General features: G+C 44.5%; 1 protein-coding gene across 2 annotated transcripts; it reads left to right on the top strand.

Annotated features, from left to right (window-relative positions):
- The first annotated feature begins 716 nt into the window (after positions 1 to 716).
- On the top strand, positions 717 to 13,843 carry kpnb3 (karyopherin (importin) beta 3). 2 transcript variants are annotated; one of them, XM_019878447.1, is made up of 27 exons: positions 717 to 873; positions 4,743 to 4,823; positions 5,165 to 5,357; positions 5,446 to 5,548; positions 6,028 to 6,124; positions 6,213 to 6,317; positions 6,708 to 6,830; positions 6,916 to 7,036; positions 7,123 to 7,210; positions 7,292 to 7,398; positions 7,503 to 7,627; positions 7,705 to 7,794; positions 7,868 to 8,041; positions 8,118 to 8,336; positions 8,435 to 8,518; positions 8,590 to 8,722; positions 8,805 to 8,926; positions 9,321 to 9,417; positions 9,557 to 9,729; positions 10,831 to 10,942; positions 11,023 to 11,078; positions 11,149 to 11,271; positions 11,361 to 11,580; positions 12,340 to 12,568; positions 12,684 to 12,825; positions 12,899 to 12,993; positions 13,070 to 13,843. In XM_019878447.1, exons 1-26 carry the CDS (start codon positions 796 to 798, stop codon positions 12,983 to 12,985), a joined length of 3,282 nt encoding a protein of 1,093 aa, XP_019734006.1. In that variant the 5' UTR covers positions 717 to 795; the 3' UTR covers positions 12,986 to 12,993; positions 13,070 to 13,843. The 2 variants fall into 2 exon arrangements, with proteins under 2 accessions (XP_019734006.1, XP_019734005.1); XM_019878446.1 differs by having other exon boundaries at positions 12,899 to 13,843.
- The last annotated feature ends 1,816 nt before the right edge of the window (positions 13,844 to 15,659 follow it).

The raw sequence follows: 15,659 nt of genomic DNA, 5'->3' as shown, positions 1-15,659 counted from the left end.
CATAAAGTAGAAATGAAAAAGCATAAAAGAACACAGTCCAACGACATACAGAAAAAAACTGTTGATGGACTACAATGCAGCCAGAGTGTAGAGCAGTAAATACGAAGCGATTAAAAAACATGGCCGGTGTAGAGCGCTTTAATTTTATTCCTTGATATGTTTGCATTAAAACACCATATTTTTTTATTTAAGAATACGACTGAATATTGTATTTTTATTTAAGCACTATAACTCCATCGCACTTATCAAATAATTTGTGATCTATGAATTTGTGCCTGCTTCTTTTAAAAATAGATGGGAAGGAACCCACATTTCATTGCCAAGAACCCCTTGTTTTGGTTCACTATTTTCTTGCTTACTAATTTTACTATGTTAAAATACAATTTAAAAATATCAAAACATCTGGTGACTTTTACTTTTATTCATGACTTCTTGTGTAAATGCAGTTGTTTTCATTAGCGAATCTATGTATCTATCTAACTATCTATCTAGTTTCTGTGAAACTCGCTTCTGTTTTCTTGTTCATATTTTTTACGTTTTCCCGCGACTTGGTACATTTTTTTTTGCGACTGGGAAAGGGACACTCACTTTTCCGCACCGACGTCGTCCAGTAGACGAGCAGAAATTATTTTAGCCAATGGCGCGAGGCTATGAGACAACTGATGGCCAATGGGTGTTAAGAATAGTTGCTAAAATACACCAATAAGAGGCCAGCTATGTTGTGAGATTGAAGCTGGGACTGCCGGGCTCAAGTCGCCGCGTCTCCACCCGGCTGGTCTCTTTTGGATCTCTGCAATGGCGGAACAGCAGCAATTCTACCTCTTGCTGGGTAACCTGATGAGCCCTGACAACAATGTCAGGAAACAGTCAGAGGTGAGGATTCATTACTTACATTACTTTTCACGCCTGCCAAGTGGGAGATTGGAGCTAAGTGGCGCGTCTTCTGTAGCCAAAGCTAACCGCCCTGCTATTGCTATGTGTAGCCGCGCGTCAGGTTTGGTAGCCCACGTGCAATGTGAGCCAGCATTGGCTATTGGTCAGCTAACACTACATTGCTAACCTGCTGGACCGTGTTGCGTAGTTTTGAAAGCACGAGCAAGCTTAGGAACGGGAATCATCTTCATGATATTTGCAGAGTTGCACTCACGCAGCCCTGTCTCTCTCCCACACACATACACACACACAACACTCAACACTCCAATGCACACGCGGCTTCGTATCGTTGCCAGTCGCTTAGATTGGGTGTAAAATGGGGCGGTGAAACAACTAAAATCGTCAGCTGGTAGGGAAGCTAGCCGTCTAGCTAACGCTACTGTACAGGAAGTAGCATGGAGCTACATAACGCGAGCTACTTCCCTGTGGCTAACTTACTTAGCAGGTAAACTAGCATTGTACACTCGCACTAATCAGTGAATGGAATGTGAGGGTCGTTTGATTGGTTCCCCCTCCCCAAGAAAGACTTTTAAAAATAGCATTCATTTAAAACCACACATGATTGCGGAAGCAATGGTAGAGCTATGTAAGAAACAAATGAATGGCCCTTGATAGGTCTGCTTGCGTGTGTAACTGCTGCTGTATACATGGTACCCGTCTTGGTTAATGTTACCCAGGGGCACTCTGTTACACGTAATTGGGAGCCTTCTCAAATCATCCACCTGCCGTCTTTGTGATGTTATCTCGATTGGCCAGTTTGTTTTTAGTCGTTCTGTCGTCTTTAGTGCACAATGACGACCCGCCTGTCGCGCCAAAGCTTTGTTATTACGAGTATTGTGCTGGTCCTCTTGCAGCATTCAAGTTTTTCTTCCGAGTTATTTGGCCCTTTTTAACAATCAGCCATCGACACTGACGTCTTTCAAACGTGAACCCTCTGCTTCAATGCAAACTAAAATAATCGCATTACACTCATTTGTTCCACACGTCATGGCGATTTGTAATCAATTACATTCAACAAGTTGATTATATTCGCATGTATGTCCCGTGTACATCGTGTCCGCTCTCAGTAGTCTGGGGCCCTTTTAAGTGTCATGAAGTCAGTTCCTATTGGAAGTGCTAGCCACATATACCGGGTCATCTTGCAGAACCTCAGGGTCCCCTTTTGCTCACTTTAAATTTTATTTTCCTCACCTCAATATTTGGATTGTGATTTAATATACAGTTATTTTTTTCAAGGCATCTTCCAGTCGTTTTTAACAAACACAAGCAAAAATTAATTTGTGTTACTAGTACCGTATTTTCCGGACTATAAGTCGCAGTTTTTTTTGTAGTTTGGCTGTGGGTGCGACTTATACTCTGGAGCGATTTATGGGTGAAATTACTAACACATTATTATATCATTTCACATGTTATTTTCACATTAAACCGCAAGAGGCCGCTCTTGACTCTGTTGATAAAACCACGATGAGTCTGATGTAAGCGACGTAGAAGGGGAAGCGCTGCATCTTCTACCTCCGGAGTTGGTGGAGTTGCTTTAAAGTGACACAGAGGATGAAGATTCCATTGGATTTAGTGATTTGGAGTGACATTGATGGTTCGGTGAACTTGTTAGCATGTTCTTTATGTTATAGTTATCTGGATAACTCTTAATGTTACTTGAACATACCAGGCACGTTCTCAGTTTGTCGTTTATGCGTCATGTAAGTTAGCATATTGTACACTTATTCAGCGTGTTGTTTGCTATTTTTTTATTTTTTTAATTGCCTTTCAAGATGACATGTCTGTTCTTGGGGTTGGATTTTATCACATAAATTTCCCCCCAAAATGCGACTTATACTCCAGTGCGACTTATGTATGTTTTTTTTGTTCTTTATTATGCATTTTATGGCTGGTGCGACTTATATAGTCCAGAAAATACGGTAGTAGTAATGATAAAATTTTGGCCTTATAGTCTAGGCTTCCGCTAAAATAAAGGCAACTGAACCATGAATTAATAAGACGGTTTATCAACTTGAAACACAGTTGTTGACTGACAAAACATTTGGATTTGCAGTCTTTTCAGTGTTCACTATGACAACAAAATTCTACCAAAAAGTGTGGTGTAAACTTAATTGACTAAGTCGTGTCAGATTCAAGCAATACTGCAAAAAATCTGCAGTGTTTATCACTTCAACTTTTCATGTTTCATTAAACAATGAAATCTAGACTGGGCTCCACTTCTTGAGCTCTGACGCAATACACACACACAAAGCCAACCAACAGAAATTAATCGTCATTTAAAAAAAAAATCTCCCCCATAAGTGCAGCATTTGTGATTTGAAAATTGCGTTCTACCACATTACAATGCCATTGTTAGAAAATTAAATGTAGTTTTAGAACATTAGACATAAAGCAGACAGGTCTGTTCAAACTGGTGTTGTGGTAAGAAAAAAATGTTTTGAATCTTAATTCAATGTTTTGGTTCTTTTTCTGAGTCACTCATGTTTCAATTGTAAACTTGTGGCAGCATGAATGAACTTTTATACAAATGTATAGAATCAATCCCCTTTTTTAAACTTTTTGAATTTATTTTTTGAGTACTGTGTTGTTCCAGACAAATTCACCTTGTCTTTAAGCATTTACGTAAGATTGTTTTTCACTGCAGTTCCAAGTGCCCAACTTGCAATTCATGCTTGGTTTAGTCCTGGCCCAAAATGAGGCAGAGGTTGTACCTTTCTGCTTGTGCTGTGAGGCCCAATGGTTCAAGCAACTTTTTATGTGAAACACTCCCATGTATTTTATTAGTGAACTTTTTTAGTTTAATATCTTACTGAAATTTAAAGTATAAGTACAGTAACTCTCCATAAATCGAACAATTAACTAGTTTGTTGTGCCTCCGGCTAATATTGTGGTTGAACAGATTTCAGGTCATCATCCCGTAGCCAGGAGCAAAACATTCCAGCTCTCCATTCTTTATCTTCTCAAAGGTTCTCGTGCGCACATTGTAGTTAAGTGGCTGCTGGTCTGGCCCATCCCAAGTGAATCGCTTTGAATTTTGCAAAGGGGTGTCATAACCTTGGAAAATGTTAAATGCTCAAGTCAGAGCTTGAGAACCACCTGACATAACAGAGTGAAAACGGCATGGAGGGGAAAAAAATTGAATCTTAATGGTGGTTCCCGGTATTGTCAGCTCCAGGACACGGGACACTTGCCATACCCTGACGTGGTGAAGAAGGCACAGTGAAGCTCCACCCCTTTTAAATCTTTGATTGGTTGAAAGTGGTAGAAAAATGTGACTTACGTTTTTTTCTTTCCCTACCTTATCAATATGAAGTTGAAATAAAATGTTACTGCCAGACGTGCTTCACCTGTATGTCGCCTCCTCCTTGGTCACTAATCCAATTGTTGGGCTGTGGCCTACTTCCCGTCCAAACCAGCGGGGGAAAGGCAGCAGCCTCCCTTTTGTTCAGTCACTTAGGAGCTTTTGGCGGCAACTGCAAGGCAGTCTTGGGCTGGCTCAATGCCGTCATGCCCTCTCCTGCATCCTATCCCTACAGTAGGTACCAAAAAAACAAAGTGCAGTTGGTAAGGTTGCGAGTTGTGGAATGGTCCAGACCTGAATCAGATTGTAACAATTTGTTGTTCTATTCACATTTCGAAGAGAACATTTCCAGTTTGAAATGGTTTATTTTTCTTGTTTTGGCGATGCAGTGGTGCATATCCCAAATGTGCCACTTAGGGAAAAACAACCCGAATTGTAACTTGACTCATGTGGTGAAAATCCAGCCTTGCATGTCTCCCTCTAACCGTTACCCATTCTGTATTCCCAGGAGACCTATGACACCATCCCTGGTCAAACAAAGATCACGTTCCTGCTTCATGCTGTCAGAGATCCATCTGCGGCAGAGGAGGTGCGTGTGCATCTGTACACTTCGGAGAATGCATGCATTAAATAGTTTGGTGGCACCTGTAGGCCTCTCACCTCGGCCATGACAACTGCTTGCGGTGGATCAGAGCCTCGGTATCGGGCCACTTGTGTTGATCCCAAGTCTTCCTCCCAGCCGCTTGGTGCCTGCAGATAGCACACCTTGAAGCTGATATTTTTAGTCTTGAAATGGAAGAAGTCAGAGAGGTGCTCAATCCGGTCCGGGAAGAATGCTGCTTAGTTTGCTAAAGTGTTGGTTATGGCAAAGATTTGGCGGAGAGGGAAAAAATGGAATCATTTCTTGTATTTTTGTTCACCAACCACCAGGTCAGACAGATGGCAGCAGTGCTTCTGCGACGGCTGCTGTCGTCCTCCTTTGAAGAGATCTACCCGGGCCTCACAGTTGACATGCAGACGGCCATCAAAACGGAACTTCTGACCAGCATCCAACAGGAGGCCTCACCAAACATCCGCAAGAAGGTCTGCGACATTGCGGCAGAGCTCTCCCGCAACCTGATCGGTAACGTTTGAACACTTCTGGCTTAAGTTCCAAAAATCAGATGAGTTCATGTTTTGGATAATGTATATAAATTTTCGTGGAAATCTAGACGATGATGGGAACAACCAGTGGCCGGAGGTTCTTAAGTTCCTGTTTGACTCTGTCAATTCGGACAACGTTGGCCTGCGAGAAGCTGCCTTGCACATATTCTGGTGAGTCATTCTCTTCAATGAATTGACTGTAGTCTTGTGTGATATTGATCATCATGTTTAGAAATAGGGCTGTACGATACATAAATAAAAAAAAAATACCTATAACAAAATGGCGACCCATGCAAGGTGCGTAATTTCAAAGACATGCAATGCGTTTCTTCCTAAATTGAATTGGAGCGGTCACACGCAAATTTAGATGTGCATCGCCAGCCAAACAGAGTTGAGTGTTATCTAGGGTAGCGACACACACACATTGTTTATTTTGCCACGTTGGACAAAATAAATAAATCATCGTCATCGTAAAAATGTCATTTCTTTTGGTACATGTTAAATAGTGCTATATTTGACAACCTTCGCGCATGTTTTTACAATATCGTGCAGCACTAGTTTGAAAGCATTCTGAATTGTGAGACCTTGTCTTGGGTGGATGTCCTGAAAATGTGTTTGACTTTTTTTTTTTTGGTCTTGCTTGGTTCCAGGAACTTTCCAGGAATCTTTGGTAACCAACAGCAACATTACATGGATGTGATCAAACGCATGCTTGTCCAGTGCATGCAGGATCAAGCAAACCCTCAGGTAAAATGTGGCCAAACTTTAGGTCAGATCAGTCGGTTGCCGTTTGAAAGGTTTGTGATTTAGATTGTGTTTCTTTTGCACCCTTCAGATCCGCACACTGGCCGCCCGGGCTGCATCCTCGTTTGTCCTGTCCAATGAAAGCAACTCAGCCCTGCTGAAGCATTTCGCCGATCTCCTGCCAGGCATCCTGCAGGTCAAGACTCTTGACCGTTTTTCCTTCACTCATCTATTTATATCTCAAAAGAGTTGTCAGATACCGAGACCATTCTTGCATCAAGTACCGCTTATAGGTACTGAATCGACACAATGGCAAAAGCGGTGGAATAATATTGGATTTGTATTAATTGAAACAGTTACTCCAAGGATGCCAATTACAATACTGTTGATACAATTTTTTTCAACACTGCTAATAATTTTCTATGTATCCAACACTTGGCACCAGAAGATTTTAAGTCTTAGGGGAGGATAAAACAGCCTTTCATGTCATATGCCAGTTTGGGTCATCTACTTTATTTCGTCTTGTGAGGGGAAGTAAAAGAACAACCCGGTGTATCAACATAGCATCCTTGTTGCCTCTAATCAGGCAGTGAACGAGTCCTGCTACCAGGGAGACGACTCGGTCCTCAAGTCTTTGGTGGAAATTGCGGACACTGCACCCAAATATCTCCGACCGAACTTGGAGGCGACTCTGCAGCTCTGCCTGAAAGTGAGTTGGGGGAAGCGGGCCGCGTGAGTTTGGCGCCGTTCTCCACGCTATGCTGCTGACTGCAGCGCCCGCCGTGTTTCTTCAGCTCTGCGCAGATGGCAACTTGCCCAACATGCAGAGACAGTTGGCGCTCGAAGTCATCGTCACTTTATCGGAGACTGCAGCAGCCATGTTGAGGAAACACACCGACGTTGTGGCTCAGAGTGGTGAGTGGTCCTTTATGACGTGCTGGATTGTTCCCCATGCTTTCATACAGACCGCAGTCGTCAGGAACTGATCTGTGTGTGTCCAGTGCCCCAGATGCTGGCTATGATGGTGGACCTAGAAGAGGATGAGGACTGGGCCATGGCTGACGAGCTGGAGGACGACGACTTTGACAGGTGACATTCATGTCGCTGGCAAAACGAAAACCTTCTTGCGGCACCGCCCACTGACATGTTTGCTCTGACGCCCAACAACAGTAATGCGGTAGCGGGAGAAAGCGCGCTCGACAGAATCGCCTGCGGTCTGGGCGGAAAGATCATTTTGCCACTGATCAAGCACCACATCAGGCAGATGCTGCAGAACTGTGAGTACATGCACGTTGACGGACGGGGGCGGCAACTGTGCCACTTGCGGATGCGTTCCCCTGGCATTCAATGAAGCTCGAATAAAGCTAGTGTCGGTTTCTAGCTGACTGGAAGTACCGCCACGCCGGGCTGATGGCGCTGTCGGCCATTGGCGAAGGCTGCCACCAGCAGATGGAGGCCATCCTAAATGAGACGGTCATCTCTGTACTGCACTTTTGCGCAGACCCGGTAAGAAGTCTTTTCTCTTGGAACGATGCTGCTGCCTTTTAACCGGGGTGAACCAACCAAAAGTAAATCCTCCTCAGCATCCGCGGGTGCGTTACGCCGCTTGCAACGCTATCGGACAAATGGCGACCGATTTTGCGCCCACTTTCCAAAAGAAGTTTCACGATAAGGTAAAGTCGAGTGAATTCAAGTGAGCCGGACCACTCGAAAGCCATTGTGGACTCCGACCTTCCTCCCGCCCAGGTGATCTCCGCACTGCTTCAGACCATGGATGACCAGAGCAACCCCCGAGTGCAGGCGCACGCCGCCGCTGCTCTCATCAATTTCACAGAGGACTGCCCCAAATCCCTGCTCATCCCTTATCTGGACAGCTTGTTGCAGCACCTCAATGTCATCATGGTCGCCAAGTTGCAAGAGGTAAACCAAAATCTTCTTTCCGTTTAGTCTCGACTCGGCTTCAGGTTCTTTAGAGTTCTTTCTTTCCCCTCCCGAGTTGTTCCAAAAGGGCACCAAACTGGTCCTGGAGCAGGTGGTGACCTCCATTGCCTCTGTGGCGGACACCGCCGAGGAGAAGTTTGTGCCATACTACGACTTGTTCATGCCCTCGCTCAAACATATCGTGGAAATTGCGGTGCAGAAGGAGCTGCGGCTCCTTCGGGGCAAGACCATCGAGTGCATCAGCCTCATCGGTCTGGCTGTCGGCAAGGAGAAGGTAAATACAACAAGTGTGGTCGGAGAGGAGTCTGATGCTGATGCTTTGTGTTCCCTCGTTTCGGTTGGCCGAACCAAGCTTTTCTTCCTTTTTGTTAGTTCATGCCAGATGCCTACGCTGTCATGCAGCTGCTTCTAAAAACCCAGACTGACTTTAATAACTTGGATGACGACGATCCACAGGTGAGAAGGCTTGGCGGTACTCAAAACTGTTTAAAGGTGTCTTGTTCTAAATTATTTTGATTTCCATGAAGATCTCGTACATGATCTCGGCCTGGGCCAGGATGTGCAAGATCCTGGGAAAGGACTTTCAGCAGTACCTCCCAGTGGTGATGGGCCCCTTATTGAAGACTGCTTCCATCAAGCCTGAAGTGGCTCTCCTTGACAGTAAGTTGGTTTCGTGCTCACGCTGTGGATTAAAAAACATTTTTTTTAGTCTTAAGGTTACACTGAACATTGTTTCTCGTAGCCCAAGATATGGAGAACATATCGGAGGATGACGGCTGGGAGTTCGTTAACCTTGGAGACCAGCAGAGTTTCGGCATCAAGACCGCCGGCCTGGAGGAGAAGTCCACCGCTTGCCAGATGCTGGTAAGCATCTGTTGTAATACAGCGAGTACAGTACTTGTCCAAGTATTGGTGCCCGTTGGACTTTTTCCCATTTTGTCGCATGTATTTCATATGATGGACCAATACAAAAGGTGACTCATATTTGTGAAGTTAAACAAAATACAAATTGGAAAAGTCGGTAGTCTACCGGTGTACTGTGATGACGGTACAAATACAAGAGTATACTTTCACACTTTTAAGATTTTTTTTTTTTTTGATACCCGTGTTATTGTTGTGCGACTGTCGCATAAAAGCATAATTAAAAAAAAAGTTTTGTCAGTTTGTGATGTGACAACATGTAAAAGTTAAAAGTCCTACAAGCCAGGTTTTCGAGTCACCAGACGTTGCCGTTGATGAGCCAATGTTTGTGTTTCAGGTGTGTTATGCCAAAGAGTTGAAGGAAGGGTTTGTAGAGTACACTGAACAAGTGGTGAAGCTGATGGTTCCTTTGCTCAAGTTCTACTTCCACGATGATATCCTTGTTGTTGACACGTTGGATATTTTGCAAAGATTTTGAAAAACTTGTCTCCCAAAAAGCGTTGTAACCAAATCATTTCAACCGGCCGGAAGAGGAATGCTTTTTAAGGCGTTTGATTTCCTCAACTGAGTCACGTGTGCGAGTGGCAGCGGCGGAGTCCATGCCCCTGCTGTTGGAGTGCGCACGGGTTCGGGGGCCAGAGTACCTCACCCAGATGTGGCTCTTTATGTGCGACGCCCTCATCAAAGCTATCGGGACGGAGCCAGACTCAGACGTCCTGTCAGAAATCATGCATTCTTTTGCCAAGGTATGAAGCCGTCCTTTCACTGCAAGGAATGCTGTTGTGCTGGTCCGTGTGTATTGTGCCCTCCTTGAACGTGGGAAATGACTCGCGGATTTCCCCATGAGCAGCAAAGTGTTTTGTTTTCTCTTGGAATCATTTGCAACTGCAGGGGATAAAGAAGGCTTTTTTTTTTTTTTTTAAATGAATTGAACATAGGGCCGAGCAATCAATCTCATTCAAATCAACATCACACTGTAGTAGAATTATTTATTTTTAAATAACCAACTTTGCTTCATTTTGGTCAAGACAGTAGGCTTTATGTGTATTTTCTTCATATAATGTCTCAATAGGTTCAGTGCTTAGGAAAGCCAGTCCACATAATTTGTTTCGTGAAAGTGAGAGAAAAAGTGCCACAGGTTTGTTTGCCTTGTTTTTGTAATCTGATTTATGATTTATTGATTCAGGTTCACACCACACTTTGGTAGAATTGTGTGAAGTCGTCATCGGGAACATGAGAGTGCAAGTCAAAGTGTCAGGAAGTTGGCAGCTGTAATTCAAGTAGATTGTTCTCTTCATACATAAATTGATTTATTGCTAGTGTTGGTTTGAAAACAATCATCCATTTTCCGATCCGCTTCATCCTCACAAGTATCCCGGGGGATTGCTGGAACCTATCCCAGCTGTCTTCGGGCAGTCGGTGGGGTACACCCTGAACTGGTTGCCAGCCAATTGCAGGGCACACACAGACAAACAACCATCCGCGCTCACACGTACACAGAGGGAAAATTTAGGGTGTTCCATCAACCTGCCACGCATAGTTTTTGGAATGTGGGAGGAAACCGGAGTACCCGGAGAAAACCCACGCAGGCACGGTGAGAACATGCAAACGCCACACAGGGAGGCCAGAAATGACCTCTGCACCATGAGGCCGACGCGCTATCCAGTCGCCCACTGGGCCGCCTTTGTTAAACAATCATGGGAAAAGAATCTCAAGAAGATAATTGCATATTAAATCACAATATCGAAATGGGGTTTCCCTTTCAAAATCGCTCAGCCCACCCAAAATGTTTACCGGTGCGTTCAATAGACGAACAGTATTCTAACCGATGCTTTCTTCTCCCCTAGTGCATTGAGCTGATGGGTGACGGCTGCCTGAACAACGAGCATTTTGAGGAGCTGGGTGGCATTTTGAAAGGCAAACTGGAGGAACACTTCAAGAACCAGGAGCTGCGGCAGGGTGAGGCTTCACAGGCGGCGACTGCGTGTTCTGCTGCTTCCTCAACTTACTCTTATTGACGCCACACTTGCACCTTTCAGCCAAGAGACAGGATGAAGACTACGACGAGCAGGTGGAGGAGACCTTGCAAGATGAGGTAAAGGTTAATCGTAGGCTCCGTGAAACTTGGCGGATGCAGGCGTAATAGAACCTCTCCGGTGTCTCAGGATGAGAACGACGTCTACATCCTGACTAAGGTGTCAGATGTCCTGCACTCCGTTTTCAGCAGTTACAAAGAGAAGGTACTCCCTTGGTTTGAGCAGCTGCTCCAGCTCATCGTCCAGCTCATAGTATGTATTCATCCGTTTGGATCCCCAATGAAGGATTCCATTGCGCCTTGATCCTCGAGACCATTCACTGACTGAATGTGGTCCTCCAGTGTCCAAACAGGCCATGGGCTGACCGACAGTGGGGGCTGTGCATTTTTGATGACGTGGTGGAGCACTGCAGCCCATCATCCTTCAAATATGCCGAGTACTTCCTGCGGCCCATGTTGCAGTCTCTGTGCGACTCTAGCCCAGAAGTTCGCCAGGCGGCCGCCTACGGAGTTGGTGTCATGGCGCAATACGGAGGAGAGAACTACCGGCCGTTCTGCACGGGTATTCCTGGCTGTATATTCCTTTTGTGGCTGCTATGCATTAAAAACCTTCTTTTTTTTTTTTTTTTTCTCCAAACATGGGGCACAGTTTTTGTCCTGCAGATCGATGCAAAAAAAGAGCGTGCGGTCTGTATTTCAATGTGCACATGCAATGCCTAATTGAAACAGCATGAGGTGTTGGTGCGTTGTAACAAGAATTTTGAACAATGGTGGAGGTGAAGATCACTTTGAATTGGGTTGCCCAAATTTGTCAGATGACAACTCTGGGGATCTGTTACAACAACACGGCGGCACTACATAAAGCCGACGCAACTAATGACAATTGCAGGTTTTAGAGATTGGTCAACATGATCTTGTCACTGCTTAAATTGAAAATATCATTGAAGTAATTGTGGGGAGGGGCGAAATAGGCAAAGTGGTAAAGTGGACCATTACCAAATTGTGTCCTACATACAAAATAGGATTCTGTGCAGTTATGAAATTTCATTTCTTACTACTGATAGTAAATATTTGTATGAAAAATATATGTTGACCAAAAATATCAAATCAGTGTGTGTCATGACAATGTTGTCATGACTGACTAACTCATTCACATGCTGCCCCTAACCTCTTTGCACTGTCAGTTGCCCGGTGCAAATTATTTTAAAAACTGTGACAGATTTGCATTTAAGGGGGGGGGGGGATGTCCATTTTCCAATCAAGATGATTTCTAGTGAGAGATGTTGGGTGTCACAATGTTTTCCCCGTTTACACCCGCCAGAGGCCATCCCCATGTTGGTCAGAGTCATCCAGGCAGCCGATTCTCGCTCAAAGGAGAACATCAACGCCACAGAAAACTGCATCTCTGCTGTCGGAAAGGTCATGAGGTTCCGGCCCGAGTGTGCCAATGTCAATGAAATTCTCCCCCACTGGATCAGCTGGCTACCTCTCAATGAAGATAAAGAGGAGGCTGTCCACACATTTGACTTTCTGTGTGATCTCATTGAAAGGTATTGATAGCATTCAATCTGCACTTCCCCGCCCGAGTCATGTGACAATTGGAAAAACGGACATCTTGAAGTGATGCTTTTCCCTAAACTGCCATCTTGTTTCCGCTTCACACAGTAACAACCCTATCGTCCTCGGACCAGACAACTCTAACCTGCCTAAACTCTTCCTCATCATTGCTGACGGGGTGGCAAACGAGTCGGTGAAGAGCGAAGATGCTTGCAGCAAACGTCTGGCAAACGTGGTGCGTCAAGTACAGGTGAGCTCCGCGTCTGCCGCTGTTGCCTGTTCGCCCCTCACAGCGTGATGGACACTTGGTTTTGTTGTCCAAGGTTTCGGGAGGATTGTGGTCCCAGTGTGTCGCGACGCTAAGTGAGACTCAACAGAAAGCCATACAAGATTTACTGAATGCCGCCTGAGCCTCCTGGTCAGACTTCGCACACTTCAAGCCCCTGACGAAAAGTTGACTTTTCCCCACACACACTCCTCCTCTTGATCTGCAGGATGTAGGATGCTGGCTTCACCCTCCCGACCGCCCCACCTCCCTCCGGGCCTATTATACACACTGCACTCAATTGACTGGAGCAAAACTTGAGGACCCTGACGTCAAGGCCTGATTTATCTCCTCAAGCTCGGTGTTTGTTTCCAACCATTCCCTCAAGTGTGACTTGCCTCTGCCCAGAGACTGACGTTCAAGTTCACTAATAAGGATTGGGCGGGTGCGGGCTTACTTTTGGGGGAGGGTGGCATGGGACAGGGCTTTCTATTGGACTGCGCAGCTCATTGAGTTGAAAATGCACATTGGGCAATCACTGCCTGTATTCTGTGAATTTCTATGATCCCCGACCTCCACCCCCCCCCCCTTTTTTTTTTTTGGTTCCTAGTTACCTGGGGGGAGATGATCTCTGTCAGAGGGGATGTTTCAAAAGTAATGGCATGTTTTAAGTGGCTAACTATCGTGAATTTACTTCTTCGGGGAGTCAGTGTCAACTTAGCAGCTTCCCACCCTATCCATAGCCTTCCAATTTGCTGTTCTGATGAATAAGTAGGTTTTGTTTTTCTCGAATGTCAAAGCACCACTTTTGGTAGAATCGGGAAAGGAGGGGGAGCTCAACCTGTTGTTGGTCGCTGCCAACCAAGTTGAAGTCTAACCGCTTGTAGATTATTGGTGCGTGCTAACGTACTCTTTGCTATTATGGTGTTAACCCTTTACAGCCCTGCAGGTATGTGAAATTTCACAAGTTACCTACAATAAAATGACATTGACAATTCTGAAAGGTTTTATATTCACTTGTTTCATATGTACTTGGTACTCCACAGGTAATGTATACGGGTAATGAGACTCATAACTTTTTATTGGGACGTCAAGCAAGGTAAAATTTACATTAAAGCTTTCAACCAGATCATGTGACGTGAACTTTGCTGGAAACTTTGATTTACCCCAATGTGCAACAGCTCACAGAAAATGTTATTGGTACAGCAGCCTCAAAGCTACGTAAAAGGCTAACCTTTTCTTTACACTGCCATTTTGGCTTGCACTGCCACTTGCTGTCAACTAAAAAGGACTTCACTGTGCTCATTGCTTCATTCCTATCACGGGGGAAGTGGCAGTTTTCCATCCCTCCGACCAAGAAAAGTGCACTGGAATGGCACTTTCAATGGGAGGCCCAAGTCCCGAAGTCGAAGAAACTAAAATGTCTACGCCTATAGTTGCTTCATTGTGATGTAACCGGGCAAGAACAACCCCTATGTACCGGTAGATGCAGAGTGTCAATGGCAAAATCTAATTTAAAAGACTGGAAAAATATATTTGGCTTTGTCACATGAATTTAGTTATGTGACATAACGTATTTTTGTACTGACTGCGTGAAGATATGTTGCTATCTTCCTGCATGATGTTATTCTGTGAATTGTAGTAAATTCTTAAGATACTCCTCATTTAGGTAAATAAAGCGAATAATGATGGCAGGTTTGCCGGAGGTCACAATGTGTTTTGAGCCACAAAACAACTTGCCTCAATCAACCATCTTTGTTTACATTTCCCTGGAACGCATTGACGCAACTAGTACACTCAGATAAATCTGACTTTTCTGGAACGCAACATCGGCTAGCAGACTGCACGACCAGAACCAGTAAGGCAGTGACCTGGGAGGGTGAGCCTTTATTCGGCACTGTGATGTTATTTCTAGTCAAGAGCAAGTCGTAAAATGGCCTCCTGAGATGGATTAGAAACGGGTGGATTTTGCTGCTTAATTCATATCCCACAACTGCCATGTTAATCCGAATGCTGTGTTTGCACGAGAGGGGGTGCTTAAAATATTGTCAAGAAAAATCTTGACTTCCCTTTAAGATGTGTGTTGGAGTAAGGTATTAAGTGCTAACGGCACCCCCATTATTACGATGAAAACATTGATGGCTTACAACTACATTATCTTGAAGGATGATGCAGGCTGCAGAATTTCTGTCGATCTCTGACTGAACAACACTATTGTGCCAAGTGTTTTGGGATGCACTCAATTCAAATCCACAGACCAGCTGGGAACTTGGAGCTAGAGCAATCGTCGTGTAAAGTTTCATTTGCTTAAGATTGAACGCTTTTAGGCAACTACAGCCCCCGGCAAAAATTGTGGAATCACCAGTCTCAGAGGATGTTCATCCACTTGTTTAAATTTGTGGCCAGGGGGGAGAAGAAAAAAAACTACAGTCTTCAAACAGTATCTTTTGCACTTTTAAATGCTAAATGAAATCAAGGGGAAAAAAAATATAGTCAGAGAAAAACTATTTTGGAATCACCTGGTGACGGTGTTTGGTGTCAGTTTGGTTCATCGTGGGTGCAAATCTGGGCTGGACTGCCTCTGGCAAAAGGCCCTGCTGCATTTCATCTTCAATAAATGCACAATTTTACCTTGAAGAAAACTGTCCATGACAAAGCTCCAACTTGCAAAAGCACATCTGGCAAAAGCAATCTGTGAAAGTTGGAGCCAGATTGATGAAGAGTACCGTTATCACTTATTAAAGTCCATGCCCCCGAGACATCAATCTGTCAAAAAAGCCAGAGGTGGTATGTTGAAGTGTTCTTTTGCATTTTTTTTC

The sequence above is a fragment of the Hippocampus comes genome, unplaced genomic scaffold (genome assembly GCF_001891065.2).
Source record: "Hippocampus comes isolate QL1 unplaced genomic scaffold, H_comes_QL1_v1.1 scaffold345, whole genome shotgun sequence".
NCBI classification, from domain to species: domain Eukaryota; kingdom Metazoa; phylum Chordata; class Actinopteri; order Syngnathiformes; family Syngnathidae; genus Hippocampus; species Hippocampus comes.
This window is presented reverse-complemented; position numbering and strand designations above follow the sequence as displayed.